Source organism: Falco punctatus (assembly GCF_963210335.1).
Source record: "Falco punctatus genome assembly, chromosome: 7".
Classification (NCBI taxonomy): Eukaryota; Metazoa; Chordata; class Aves; order Falconiformes; family Falconidae; genus Falco; species Falco punctatus.
Genome location: NC_137587.1, coordinates 29,254,676 through 29,268,712, shown reverse-complemented (window position 1 = coordinate 29,268,712; position 14,037 = coordinate 29,254,676). Strand labels below are relative to the sequence as shown.

General features: G+C 38.5%; 1 protein-coding gene across 11 annotated transcripts in view; it reads left to right on the top strand.

The window, feature by feature from the left end:
- Positions 1-14,037, top strand: part of EML5 (EMAP like 5) — a 138,059-nt gene extending 124,022 nt beyond the window's left edge. For 6 of the 11 annotated variants that reach the window (XM_080395102.1, XM_080395101.1, XM_080395097.1 and 3 more), the window contains 6 exons: positions 202-390; positions 597-769; positions 1,986-2,148; positions 3,022-3,125; positions 4,806-4,959; positions 5,737-14,037. In XM_080395102.1, coding sequence (XP_080251228.1) covers positions 202-390; positions 597-769; positions 1,986-2,148; positions 3,022-3,125; positions 4,806-4,959; positions 5,737-5,991 — 1,038 coding nt within the window. In that variant the 3' untranslated portion in view covers positions 5,992-14,037. The remainder of the gene's footprint in view (positions 1-201; positions 391-596; positions 770-1,985; positions 2,149-3,021; positions 3,126-4,805; positions 4,960-5,736) is intronic. The other 5 variants (XM_080395100.1, XM_080395095.1, XM_080395099.1 and 2 more) reach the window with 3 other exon arrangements.

The following is a 14,037-nucleotide window of genomic DNA, read 5'->3' as shown; positions in this document are numbered from 1 at the left end:
CAAGTATCTGACTTACAAGCAATAACTTTGTACTTTAATAAATCATAAAGGAGTTTAAAAATAAATTACCTTTGATTATTTGATTACTTGATTTCGGCAAACATCTTGGCAGAACGATAGGTGTTGGTTGTATCTTTATTACTGTTCATCACAAGTAGTTAATGTATTATATCAGAGATAATTCTTTCACTGTTGTTCAAGGGGAAAATTCTTGTTGGGACAAGAAACGCTGAAATAATTGAAGTTGGAGAGAAGAATGCTGCATGTAACATTCTAACTAATGGTCATATGGATGGACCAATTTGGGGTCTAGCAACACATCCTTCCAGAGATTTTTTCCTTTCTGCTGCAGAAGATGGCACAGTAAGACTCTGGGATATTGCTGAAAAGGTAGGTGTTGGAGAATAGTTGTGGTTCAGGAAAACAGAACAATAAATTAAAATCGTAGACTTGTGGTGGTACTGAGGACTTGAAACTTGTTTTTTAATGTATTCTGAGGATAATTAATCTGATAGTGGCAAACTGTTAGCATAAGGTACTTGTGAAATATGAACAAATAGAAACATTTACTCTTCTGGGTTTTCATTTCTTCACAGAAGATGCTGAACAAAGTCAGCTTAGGACATGCAGCTCGTACTGTTTGTTATAGCCCGGAAGGTGATATGGTAGCTATTGGCATGAGAAACGGAGAGTTTATTATCTTGCTTGTGACTTCTCTAAAAATTTGGGGGAAAAAAAGGGACAGAAGATCAGCGATTCAAGATATCAGGTTAGAAAATATAATGCCTTTGTCTATTAGCATTCTATAAATCGTATTATTTTGATTTTTGAAAATACAATTTTATGTTCTGAGGAGCATTGCAATGGTGTTTCAGAGAGCTGGAATCAATGAGTGAGTTGCAGAGTTTGTGTGATTACTCTGATACTAGGAATAAAAAGGAAGGGGGAGCTACATGAAGATAAGAGATAGCAATCAGTCAAAAAAGAGGTAGTACCATCGGGGGAGCGTCAGATGGTATCGCCAAGGATTAGTTAAAGTGAAGGGTGAATGGGGAAGTCAATAGACAATAGGAAGAGACCATCCTAATCAGGGAGTAGATGAGAAGGTGTGAAAAGGAGCAGGGTGAAGGCTGGTTTGTGAAGGACAATGGAAATGCCTGTCAGTTTGTTCTCCATTGTGTTTTGTTAGAAGGGAGTTAGCAGACATAAAATTTTGCTTCTAGTTCCTGAGTGGAGGACAAGACTGTTCCTTTTGTGAGAGAAATTGGCTGGGAGCAGCTGAGGGAAGCTTCTAGTGAGCCGAGTGGGAGAAATATGAGCAAACACAGATCTTGATGCAGGAAGGCAGGAGAGCCCTGCTAGGAGTTACGGGGTTGCTGGAATCAGAAAGCCGTCCCAAGGGTATGTCTTGGAGATAATAGAAATAAAGAAACTTCCCTAGTAACATAAAAGGGACTGTGAGGAATTTGTTCAGCTCAGGAAGCTACTGAGTTTCAAGACTAGGAAGGAAAGCTGGAGGAAAGAAATCACTTTGCAAAGATACATTGGGCAGATGAAAGATTTGATTTTACATCTTTTTATTCGGTACGTTTAATTTAGAAGGTCTGGCTTTTCTGCATTTACAGCATTTCATTTTTCTAGTTTGTGGCCTTGTAAGTGTTACGAGTCAGTTATAAGGGGCATGTCACAAAGTCCTTAGACCATTGAGATGGTAATGAGATCAGATAATGAACAGTTATTCCAGAGATGTTCCCAGTTCACTTACATGTGACAGCTGTACCAAAATTCTTGTCACATTCTACTGTATATACCTTCTCTGAAAATTTTGTTTCAAAAGCTGTTTGTTTAGCAGATGAAATAGTCTACCTCTCTCTCTTTAGTTCTGGATAGCAGATATTTGAATTGCAAATTTACTCATGCTTCTCAAATATTAGAATCTGTTGTAAGTGCCAACATGTGTTCATAAAAGCCTTTTATCTGTTCAGGTTTAGCCCGGATTCTCGTTACTTAGCAGTTGGTTCCAGTGAGAATGCAGTGGATTTTTATGATCTGACTTTGGGTCCCACGCTAAATCGAGTCAGCTATTGCAAAGATATCCCAAGTTTTGTGATCCAGATGGACTTCTCTGCAGACAGCTCTTATCTCCAGGTATCGGTCATTAATTGTTCAAAATACTGAGTGGAGAACGTGCTCCTGACAGATATTCTGCAAGTATTCTTCTTGGACAACTGTTATAATTCGTTGGAGTAGTAGGTTGCTCTCACTAGACTGTTACTTTGTTGTTGTGGATGGCAATAATAGTTACCCTGAATATTAAATACAAGAAATAAGCGTAGGAACAAGAAACAGATTTCAAAATCACTGTAATGTCTCTCCGTGCCTTTGTACTTCTGATCTTAAAAGAGAAAGGAGTACAGTCTGTTATTCTGTACACCCCAGACACTTGTGAATTCTTCGTATCTCTGACCGGAATGGTAGCATTACACACAGTTTCAGTGCTACCCTTTGTGGAGCAGCTCCAAAATAGTGGTGTTACAACTGTCATCCACAGGGCTCAAGACATTTCCTAAAATCAAAATAAAGTAGGCATACTTTTGCTTTCTATGTTTTGTTCAGATGTTGGAGGAGAAATAAGCTTCAAATCAACAAAAACTATCAAATCAGCATCTGCAGGCCGTGTCAGTTTTAAAGACAGGAGTTTATTTTTCCTTATTTATTTATACGCACACATATACACACTAACACAATATATATATATATATATAAATAATATGTGCAAAACGTGAGATGTTTCAGTTATTTTTTTATTAATTATTTTAAGATCTCTTACGCTTTCGGTTGCTTTATGTTTGTATAGATTTGTGAGAATTTTCAACTCATTGAGCAAGTTTTATTCATGGCTAACTTGCTTACAGAGTAAAAATAACTATCAAGAAAATGCTTTTCAGATTCCTTTATAATGATATTTTCATTTTTTCAAATGAGTTCATGTATTCTGATTTTTCTGCGGTCATCTCAAAGGTCTCAACCGGGTCTTACAAAAGGCAAGTCTATGAAGTGCCTTCAGGAAAACAGCTTGTGGACCAGGCTGTGATTGACAGAATAACATGGGCTACTTGGACAAGGTAAATGATTCACACATTTACACCTGTCAAAACACTTGTAACTTCCAGGAGAAGCACCTAGTGTTTAAGAACATATTTCATCCCTTCATTCAGTCAGATATTTTCTTTTAACGCACCCACCTGCTCTGGCCACAGATCAGGTAAGTACAGTACAGCCAAAGGCAGTACATAGCAGATTCCCTTGGTAGAACATGACTTGTTTGACTGGTGAGGATGTCTGGTAAAAACTGATCTCTCTAATGTGTGCCTTCCAGTTTCCTCTGTATCTCTAGCTTCCTGTGGTGTATCTTTAGCAGCAGCCTCAGTAGTTTTTCATTGCCCTGTGCAAATTACTTGGATACTGCACTATTTGCTTTAAAACAGCAATTCGGGGATAAGAGTACAGGGGAAATTAAAACATCAAAACATGAAAAGACAATAGAAGATTGTGATAATTCAAGTTTTATTTACACTGTTATACTAACGGTATCTATATATTAAAGTTGCTATTAATATTTGCATATTAAAAGGTGTACAGAACTACTTTAAAATACCTTAAAGTTATTTATTTAATTCAAAATAGACTTAGAAATTACATGAAGAATGATACCATATTTTACTTTTATTTCACATTTAAATAATTTATTTTATATTCCATGCAAATCTGATTTCTTGTGCCTTACTTTAGGCTCCTTTGCCTGCTTTCAATTATTGTCCTGATCAGTACACTCAGACAAAAATTCAGAATAAATGCTTGAAAGTTTTCCACATATGAACTGCTTAAAAAATAATAATCCTGAGTATTTGCTGCAAGACATGACTAAAACTACAAGCTTTTCAAAGCGCTCTGAAAAACTCGTTTTGCTAGCTTTCTGTTCTCTGTTTGGTTAATCCATTTTTGTCATCTCTTTGATATGAAAACAATAAACCTGTGTTTTCTGACCCAGTTGAGTATGCCTGAAGTAAATCATTGCTTTCCGAATGTAGTGTACTGTGCTCTGATTTGAGGGGAAATAATCATAGAAAAATTCCCAAATCATTCACCTGTTAACAAATGATAAAATGCTTGTTTCTGTGTGTTCTTGGAAGTATGCATATACATTGCAGGCGCAGAGCTGAATAAAAAGCAACTTTTCACAAGGCTTTGCAAAGGAAGTCTTCTATAAGTTTGTGTTTTGGAATCTTAAGATAATTATGTTTTCTGTTAGGGACAATTTCTCTCAGTCTCATTATAATGAAGAATATTCACTGGACTCAAACTTTTCATCTCATTGATATGAAAATATTACAGAATCAATAAAACATAGTTATAATGAGAATATACAAGTTTTTATTTTCCAAAAGCTGAAACTTACTCATCTAATGGTTATGGTGTGACATTCTATTTTTAATTTTTTTTTATTTTTTTTTTCGGCAAGTGCTTTACTAGACAGGATTAGTACTACTGATTTCACCTCTGCTTCTTCGTGTTGTCATGGGCCATGTTAATTGGGGAATTATATCACTGAATCAGTTTCAGAAGCAATTATGGAATGATACAAAAATTAATTACATAGTAAAACCTATATGAGATGTGTATGTGTAAGAATAAAATGTAAGAATTACATTTTTACAAAACCAGTTACAATATGAAGCTGCTATTTCCTGACTCTATTGTGTTTGCTGTAGTTTTCAAAAGAATCTCTTGCTCTTCTGTTTCAGTGTGCTAGGGGATGAAGTAATTGGAATCTGGTCCAGGCATGCTGAAAAAGCTGATGTAAACTGTGCCTGTGTCTCTCACTCGGGAATCAATCTTGTAACAGGAGATGATTTTGGCATGGTCAAGCTGTTTGACTTTCCATGTCCTGAAAAATTTGTAAGAACCTGTTTTTGCATCGTTACAAGTACTGTTGGTATTATGGTCTTGTATTTTTTCTCTAGAAGACGTATGATGGAAATACTTCCTTCTTTAAATTTGTAGCTTTTTAGTGCATCTACGGAACTTTAGCTCTGTAGTTTCATGAGCATGCTTCACCTCGGAGTTTCCCTACCATTTTGTGCAGTAGCTCTTGCTATAAGCTCTTGTAGGTGTTAGTATCATCTGCCAGTCTGTATTAGCATAGTGCCTTCATACCGAAAATCCCAGAGTCCTTAGTTTTATTTATCCACATCTCCAGTCTCCACTTGACAGATGAGGAGGACAGCTGGTAATTTTAGTCCCATCTGTGTATTTCCATGGATGAAGAGTTTACAGATTTTTGGCTAACAGTAGCACTGTTAATTTTCAGGTTTTAAGACTGCACATTGTAAGCTGCTTACTTATAATGAAAATAATTTTTTCAGTGGTAGGAATTTTACACAAAATTTAGAGGTTAATCATGTGACAAGATACAGCTCATTTTATTGTGTTAGCTTGAGCATTGTTCCCAGTTTGCAGGTGCTGTCTCATTTTGTGGCAATTTAACCTGCATTGCAGCTCAATAGCAGTTCCCCTTCAAGGGATCTTTCATGTTTGAAAACCTATGTAACATTCTGAGTGGTGTAAATACATGATGCAATAACAAGGTAGATAAAAAACATGCATGCCTTGTATGATTTAGGAGGACACAGGCTATCTATACTCTCTCATATTATTATTGTGGGTTTTTTTCAGGCAAAACACAAACGATTTTTAGGTCACTCTGCCCACTTAACTAATATTCGATTTACAAGTGGAGATAGATACGTGGTCAGTGCTGGAGGGGATGACTGCAGGTATGTATCCTTTCCATTATTGTCAAAAAGTACACAGCAGTGGATATGGGCAGTCCATAACAGTATAAAGCTCAAGTTCAGAGATTTCATCTTTTTATCTGTGTGCTTGTTTTTCTGTTTGTATATAAAGAAATGGGTATTTGCAACAAAATAAACAGCCTGGATGTTAGTATGAATTGTTAAGATTTAATAAATTAAAATGTTTGTCTGTATTCAGACCGTCCTACTTTTAACTGAAATTTTTCTTTTAACAATATTGTAATCTTATATCTCATTTTTACTATCTTTTTGAAAACACAGCTTATTTGTTTGGAAATGTGTGCATATGCCTCATTGAGAGAGACATGGAGACTTGCAAAGAGGACACTGCATGAAGTACCAGGCATGAAATACCCAGGATTGCAATGTGACATCCTGCTGTGCCCTGCATGCTTAAGAAATGGTGCTGATCCAAGACACAGAGCAATCTGTCTCTGAAAGACAAGTATCTAGATTCGGTCAGAAGGATGGACTACAACAAATACACTGAGGCAGTTAGATTTGCTTCATTATCGGATAATCCGGGTTTGTATTTCATTCACTGCCAGATGTTGAAAATTAAATATGTGGAGAAAAGGAAAAAGTGAATTGTTAATCAATGTACAGTTTCACAGTAAGATCCTGGGGTTTTGATCAAGAGATGTTATTTCTGACCTAGTGCTGTACATTGATCTGTTTTCAGCATGAATGTTTCTCCTTTACATTTTGGGGTCTGAATATCATGGGGGAAAAAAAAGAGTATTCCGTATTTTATTACTGAAAGAAACCATATATTAACTCTTAAATATATAGTATTTTAATAAATTTAATTATTATAGTAGAAATTATATTTCTATGACTGGTCAAAAGGAAACATCATTTGGTGAACCAGAAAATGAGAGCTGATTCCTTAGAACTGAAATATTTCTGTATTTAGAGGCCTGGGTCACAGTCATGTCTGGTGAAAGCCGTTGGATATGCATGATCTTCATGGCTAATTTAGTGTTTTTGTTGCACTTAAACATTAAATTAGTTCTGTGAGCAAAAATAGATTTGCTCACTTTGCGAGTGCCTTGCCCCACAACCTAAAAGTCTAACTCCAATTTTTGCCTTGTGAATAGAAGTATTCTCAGTGGAAGAGAGATAATTGCTGTGTTACTTGACTGGGCTGTTAGCCTCTATGCTGGAAATGTGGACTAGGGTGAGGGTTTTATAGTCTTCGTAATCGATAAAGCTTGGGATGTCACCAGTTGCAAAAATAGAATTTCATAGCAATATGAATTGATTTTATTTTCTCAGCATCATAGGGGGGATTCAGAGAAAATATAAACTTTCCAGACATTATATTTTGTACATTTGAACTTTTTAACAGAGTTAAGACTAGCCGGGAGAGGTCTCTACTTGGATTTCTCTCATGATTGTAAAAAATGTCCAATCATATGCTTCTTTAAATGGACCTGCTGTCACCTCTGGCGTAAGTGCATTTATTCTATCTTGCAACATAACTAAGACTCAAAGTTGAAAAAACATTTCAGTGATAATGAAAACCCGAACAAAGCTGTATTTTGGGTACAAGTGAGGAAGATTTCATCAGCTGTTTGTCTAAGTCATGTCCTAGAGATGCATTACAGACTGAACCTGTTTTTTAATCGGTGCAGTTAATTTTCGTGCAGCATAGAAGGGAAGCCGAAGTCAGCAATTATCGGCAATACTCTCATAAGGACATTCTGCTGTGAACATAAAGCTCTTTTTCTCTGTGTAAGCCAGCATCGCTTTAACAGTGGCATTTGTTTAGGTCAGTCAGTAGGCTTTGATATGACTCACCTCTCACGTTCTCTTGTATCACTTAAGGAGGGATGGGAGGGCTTGTGTATAGAAGGGGAGAAAAGTTCATGGAAGCCAGACTTCCATGCTCTCCTAGGTCCAAAAATCCTTGTTATGTGCTATACAAAGCTAGTTATCCAACAGTCTTAGATAATATATTTTATACATCAAGCTATAACAAATATTTATTTTAAATAAGTTGAAGAACTAAACAATTATTAGGTTTCTCAGCGTGGTGGTTCTTAGCAAAGCCTTGCCAGTCATGCAGCTGCTATTCCACAGGAGCAGAAACTCTGTGCATTCGGTCACGAGTGTACAGGGAAATCTTGCTGGTAATGTTTTTGACTTTAGGGGAGCTGCATATGAGAACTGAGATTAGACCTGATCTGTCTCATAACTTTGTTGCCTGCCTGTTTCATATGAAAATTAGTATCTGGCATTTAAATCTTATCTATGCCAGAGAAATTAGCTGCAGTATGCTACGCTATAGCTGTGATTCTATCCCTATTAAACACATCTGTGCAGGACTCCTTGACTTGGAAGTAAGATTTGTCCTGCCTCTATTTTTAAGTTGCCTTTCATCTGTTCAAGTCGGATGGCTGTTAAGAGCTCCCTCGTAGCGTGTTGTACTCGGACTGCCAGATCAAAGTCCAGATTTTTCTGCCTCTGAGTTTTCCCCTCAAAATCCTAGACTCAGTGTCTCGCAGCCTCCTGATCTTCTGTAGGACTTCCCCCAATGAAGGAGGTATGTGGGCTATGAAGAGGTTTGTTCCTCGGATCCCCATCACTGGTCATGTCCTCTTCTCCTCCGTCTCCCTACCCCCTTAATTAATGGTGTGCCTCTCCACTGATAATTTGTCCGTGGTGCTTTTGCCCTGAGGAATCTCAAACGCCACACCAGCGGTGAAGTACCAGAGGAGCTGCTGGGCAGGTTGCAGCGGGGCTGCCCTCGGCGGGGCAAGGCTGATAGCTGCAGTGCGCAAGTCTGAGCCCCCGGATCTCCCTGCTTCTTCGCTCTCTTCCAAACCTCACCGCTGCCATTAAGGGCTGGGATGGGAGCTGGAAGCTGAGGAGCTCTTTAAAAACAAAACTACCAGCCTTGTTCCTTCTCCTGCAGCCAGTACTGGTAGCTAGTATTTTCCCTGGCAAACTGCTCAGTGGTTTGCCGGGTAAAATGGGGTCAGCCAGCTGGGAAAGGTCATGAACATTGAAGACCGGAGTGAGTAGTCTCAGTTGCAGGTTTTATCATGAGTACAATTTTTGTAGGACAAGCTGCAATTCTCTGCTGAAAAGAACAGCTGGCTGTAGGCATGGTTAAAGATGACAACTTCGTGGGGTTTTTGGTCTTTTTGCCTGTGATGGTGCTTGTTACAGTGCCTCATTTGCTGTTTACATTAAATACTACTGTAGTAACTTGCTAATTGTTGCCACCCGTGCTTGAGGCACGGGAACAGACTGCTGTTTAGGTAGGCAGTGGGAGCTCGTGGCTGGTTGCTCAGCAGAAAAGCCAGAAGATGACACAACCCCATAGGATAGGTCAGGGAAGAAGTTGGAATGTGGAGGAACTAGTGACAGCCTTTTGTTTGGAAGCATCAGAGAGAAGAAGTGTGGGCAGGAGGGCTCTGTCTGAAGCTGGAGGAAGCCTTTTCTGTGATTATACGGCACCAGAGAAGCGGAGGCAAAAGCTCTTTGTATAATTTAATCACTCATAGTGGATGATTTTGATTTTGCTCTTCAGCTTAATTGTCTAACTCTTCTTCTGGCTGGCAGCAAATGTGCATATTTGGGATCTTTAGAATCAGCAATATGTTCTATAATATAAGAAATAAACTGGAGAAATGATTTGATAAAAGCAAAATGACGTTTCACTTAAAAAAAAATAAATGTCCCTTGAAAGCTATTTAAATGTGCTTAGAAAAAAAGAGGAGAGAAGGAAAATCCAGCTCCTAGGAGCAAACAAAAATTAAAAATAAACACATTTAGATCTGAAAATTGCTGTAGTGCAGGAATTGAGGAACACAGTTAAGGTTAGGTCAGTGAGAACAAATTAGCCAAATGTATTGAATCTTTTAGACTTGAAATCATCTTTTTATTCTGAAGGAGGTGGTCATTGTATATGACTTTCTGACTTTAATAGAGAAGGCAAGGGATGGTGTAAAACCAAAGATAAAGCATTTCAGAAAATTAAGGCTTCTTTATCACTTGCTGACAACTGAAGGAAAGTTACACGTTTGGAGCAACTTCTGACTTTGCTCAATATCAGAGTTTCGATATTAGCAAGATTTATTTCAGAATAATTCTGAACTTCCTACAAATCGGGCTAATACTGACCCGGAATTGTACCATCAGAAAGCAGACAGATTGCGGACAAGTGATCTCCTGGATCTGGAAACTAGATCAAAATAAAGGACTTTAATATCAGGAGCAGACTTTGATAGCATTCTGGAGGGGCTTAGTTTAAAACTGTGATCCACTTCTCAGCTGCTGCCTGAACCCACTATTTGACATGTGAGTTTCCCAAGGCAAGCAGTGCCCTGCTTTCAGCAAGCCCTGAGTGTCCGCCTGTGCAGCACCTCACCTGCTTTCTCGATTGCACCCAGCAGTGCTCAGGTCTTCACTTGCACATTGATTTCACTCTAGACTTACCCATTGGAGTCCCTTATTGGACTTGCTGCACATGGCGTAGTAGTGTGACAAGCGAAGGATCTTGGTTTCAAGTACAGTTCTTACATGGGCAAAGGTACGTTGCCCTGTGTCACTATCAGTGTCACAGATGTGACAAGCCTTAATCTTTAAAGATTTTATTTTTTTTAAATTCTGTTAGCATAAGCTATGGGCAAATGTTATCTTGTCAGTGTTTTGGACAAAGTCAGTTGTCCTGTAGACTCTACAGAAGGGGAAGTAAGGTTGCAAGTCACAAAACAAATTGCCACATCGGTGATTTTATGTCACTAGTTGTATTGCATTTGCATATTCTTTTGTTCTCATGGTTTTCTTACGCTTCCTCACAGTCTGCTGTTTTCCTAAAGTGTATAGCACCATTCAGTTTTCACTCATGTGGACAGATAACGTGAGCTTGCCAAAGCCTGCTCTGCGTTCTTTACACAGCCACTGTGGTGTGGTTAGACCAAGCCTGTTTCTTCAGTTGTCTCCAGCTTCTGCTCTTCAATTAACTTTGACTTCAGACTCAAACTCTGCATGGCTCATTTCAGAAAATAATATGCATAAAAGCCACAATAGGTTTTCTTGCCAAAATCATTCATAAGTAACTAAAAATTAGCAGGTGGGTTTGGGGGGGGGGGGGGGGGGCGGTTCTCCAGTCTACTTGATGCTAGAACAGGTAACCACTCGCCATACCCTTCTCAGGTTACCAACCGCGTACCAGTCAGAACTGCGATCTGGTTTTTTGTTAACTGTTAATCCAGCAAACCAACTAATTCACTTTTTCTTGCAGGGGGGAGACAGGGCAGGGGGTGGAGAAAAAAAGGACATGAAACTTGTGTTCCCTTTTCCCCACTAGTGTGAAAGAAAACGACAGGGGAAAAAAATGTGTTAAGGTCTGACCACGGTGACAGTAGGCACTTCTCATAATTTCCCCTTCTTTTTGAAATTACGGAACATAGGATGGAGGAAACAGTAACAGGAAACCAGTAAATTTAAGCCCAAAGAAAAGGAGAAGGAAAGGAAAATAAAGGGAAACAGGAAGGAATGCTCATAAATGGGCAAAGGCAGAACCAAAGAACCAGCACAGGTGCGGGTGGGTGGTGAGTTCATACCTATTTCTGGCAAATACCATTTCAAATGGGAAGTATTCAGCGGCTGGTTGTGGAGTTTAGGGACTGGAGAGCAGTAGGGTGCTCAAGGAAAGGCTGCAGGCAACTTTGTTCGGTCTGGTTTTGGGAAGACACAGCTGCTCCCTTTCATTGCTCTTTCTACTTCCACACCTATGAGACAACTATTTAGTGCTGAAGTACAGCAGCTAACACAGATAAACTGCTGTGGGAGTGTGTGCATGTCGGTAACAAAGAAAATACTGTAAATACAAAAATGCTGTGTAGTACTGAGAGCTCAGGTAAGAATGTAAGGATGTATTTTAAAATGCTACTCATCTTTCACACAGAAACCAAACACGGATTGTTTTAATAGGCCTCTTCTGATTTATCCGTATTTTAGTTTCCTGTGCAGCTGAGCTTAAATGCGTTCTTTAAACAAAAAATATTAAACCAAAGAAATGTTACAATTCAGAAAACTTCATAACCAAGCTGTATCAATTACGGCCTCTTTCATTTCTTTGCTGTTGAGCATTATTCACCAGTTCTGTTCCCAGACATGCACAACATTTAAGATGACAGACATTAAAGCTACAGCCTCTATTTATTCCATTTAATTCAAGGTGTGATGGAGACAGGTATCTGGAGAGGGCAATTCAAATCATACCGGAGCTGAATTTTCCTTTGGTGGTTCCTTGCCTTAGGCCTCCAAATACGTAGGCCTATGAATTCATACGAGTAGAAATAAATTAGTGAAGTTCTTGATTTTATCCTGTAATAAACAGTTACAAAAGAAGGAAATAGCTGACTTAAAGTAAACTTTATGTAAAAAAAATCCAAACTCATTACAGGTGCCACTTAGACAACTGAACTGGACTTTTACCTGTAGCAACTCTTTGTAAGAAAAGTAAAATTTGTGCACAGATAGCTGGATTGATGCTTCTCCACGTGCTAGAGGATGGTTGAGTCTGAGACATGAGATGCAGTATGTTCTTATCGCTTGGTTTGTTTGGATTTCTCTTCCAAAAGCCAAAATGTGAGTTTCCTGAGTTTCTGTTGCTTGTTGTGGGATAACGTCAAGACCCTACAAAGTTATTTTGGCCTTACTGCCCTTAGTAGTACGTATCTTGCTCGGTTCGAGCACAGATGTCATGTGAGAGCTTATTTAAACAAAAAACAGCCACCAACAAATCTCAGACTCTTTTTGTTTCTTAAAAGATATCCCCAAAATTATTGTCATGTTCGTTCCAGGTGTGCCTGATTCACACCGTTCTATGTTCTTAGAAGGCAGCTAGTTGTACCCACCTACGTAAGTGGGCCCAACATGACAGGTGTTTTAAACGAGAGGATTAACGTCATTAGTGCTTTACCAGTATTTCTAAGATGAATTCTTCTTTCGCAGGGGACAACTGCTGTTATCCCATCCTTGCATGTAACTGCAGCTTTCATAAAGCTAGTGCTGCCTTCGGCTGGTCTCAGTGAGGCTCAGGCAGGAGACAAGTGCTTAAGGAAAAAATGTGGATTACTGAAACAAGTATGGCATTGGTGGGTTCTGAAAGAGGCAGGTAGTAGGGGTGGTTTAGTTTCAGTCTTCTGCAGGATTGTAAGCCTTTTGGGGAAATCAAAGTTATTCATGTAATATCCTCCAAATACTCATTCATTAGCTTTTGCCATTACTCTTCTTGCCTTCCCCCACCGCCTTCCCACAGGAGCCCTTAACCCAGCTCCTCCCCTCCCAACCCCCAAATAAGTATTTTTTCAAGTGTAGTGGCTGTGAGAGGTCAGCCAGCTTCACCCACAGCTTTACTGTTACTGTAGTGATGTACAATATGAAGCCAATACAAAGCATTATTATGTTAACTTATTTAGTTGCAAATTCTTGACATTGGGGAGAAGGGAGGATCTCTCCGTGCCCAGCAGGTAACAAACAGGATATTCATTCTTCCCAAGCAGCAAAGCAGTTAAATACATTTTTCCAGCATGTTACTTAACATCTGAGTATGTGATGTTCAGCTATGGAGCTGTAGATGGTACTTCCATAACGCTATGATTTTTCCAAATACGAATACCACCCAGGACATGCACTGTACTGTATTCTTTAGGAATTTAACACATAAATATACTTTCTAAAGAAACTCCAAGCATGAACACAGGCACAAATTGCATGAAAGAAAAAAAAAAAAAAGCTTTTATGTACTTTTGTGAAATGTTGGTGCTGTTGGGTAGTACTTTTCCACCTTTCTGGTCTATTTTTCCTTTAATTGCTACTAATCATTGTGTTGTGAGTTTAGGTGCAAAATAGCTTTTTTTAAACAAAAAGCAGTATCTGGTAATTATAAGCTTTGTTTATGCTTTTTAGTTCAGTTATGGGTATACAGCATATTGTATTAAGTAATGGAAAAGCTGCATTACTGATTTGTGAAGAAAGTTAATGCATTTTTAATGTAAAATTTCATATAAGAACACACTCAAGACCACAATGATCACTTAAAATAATGTAACAATCTAAGTAAATGCATTAGAACCATTCCCTTTGAAAATACATTTAGCTTTGTGGCTTGGTTTATTCACCTTTTTTTTTTTTTTTT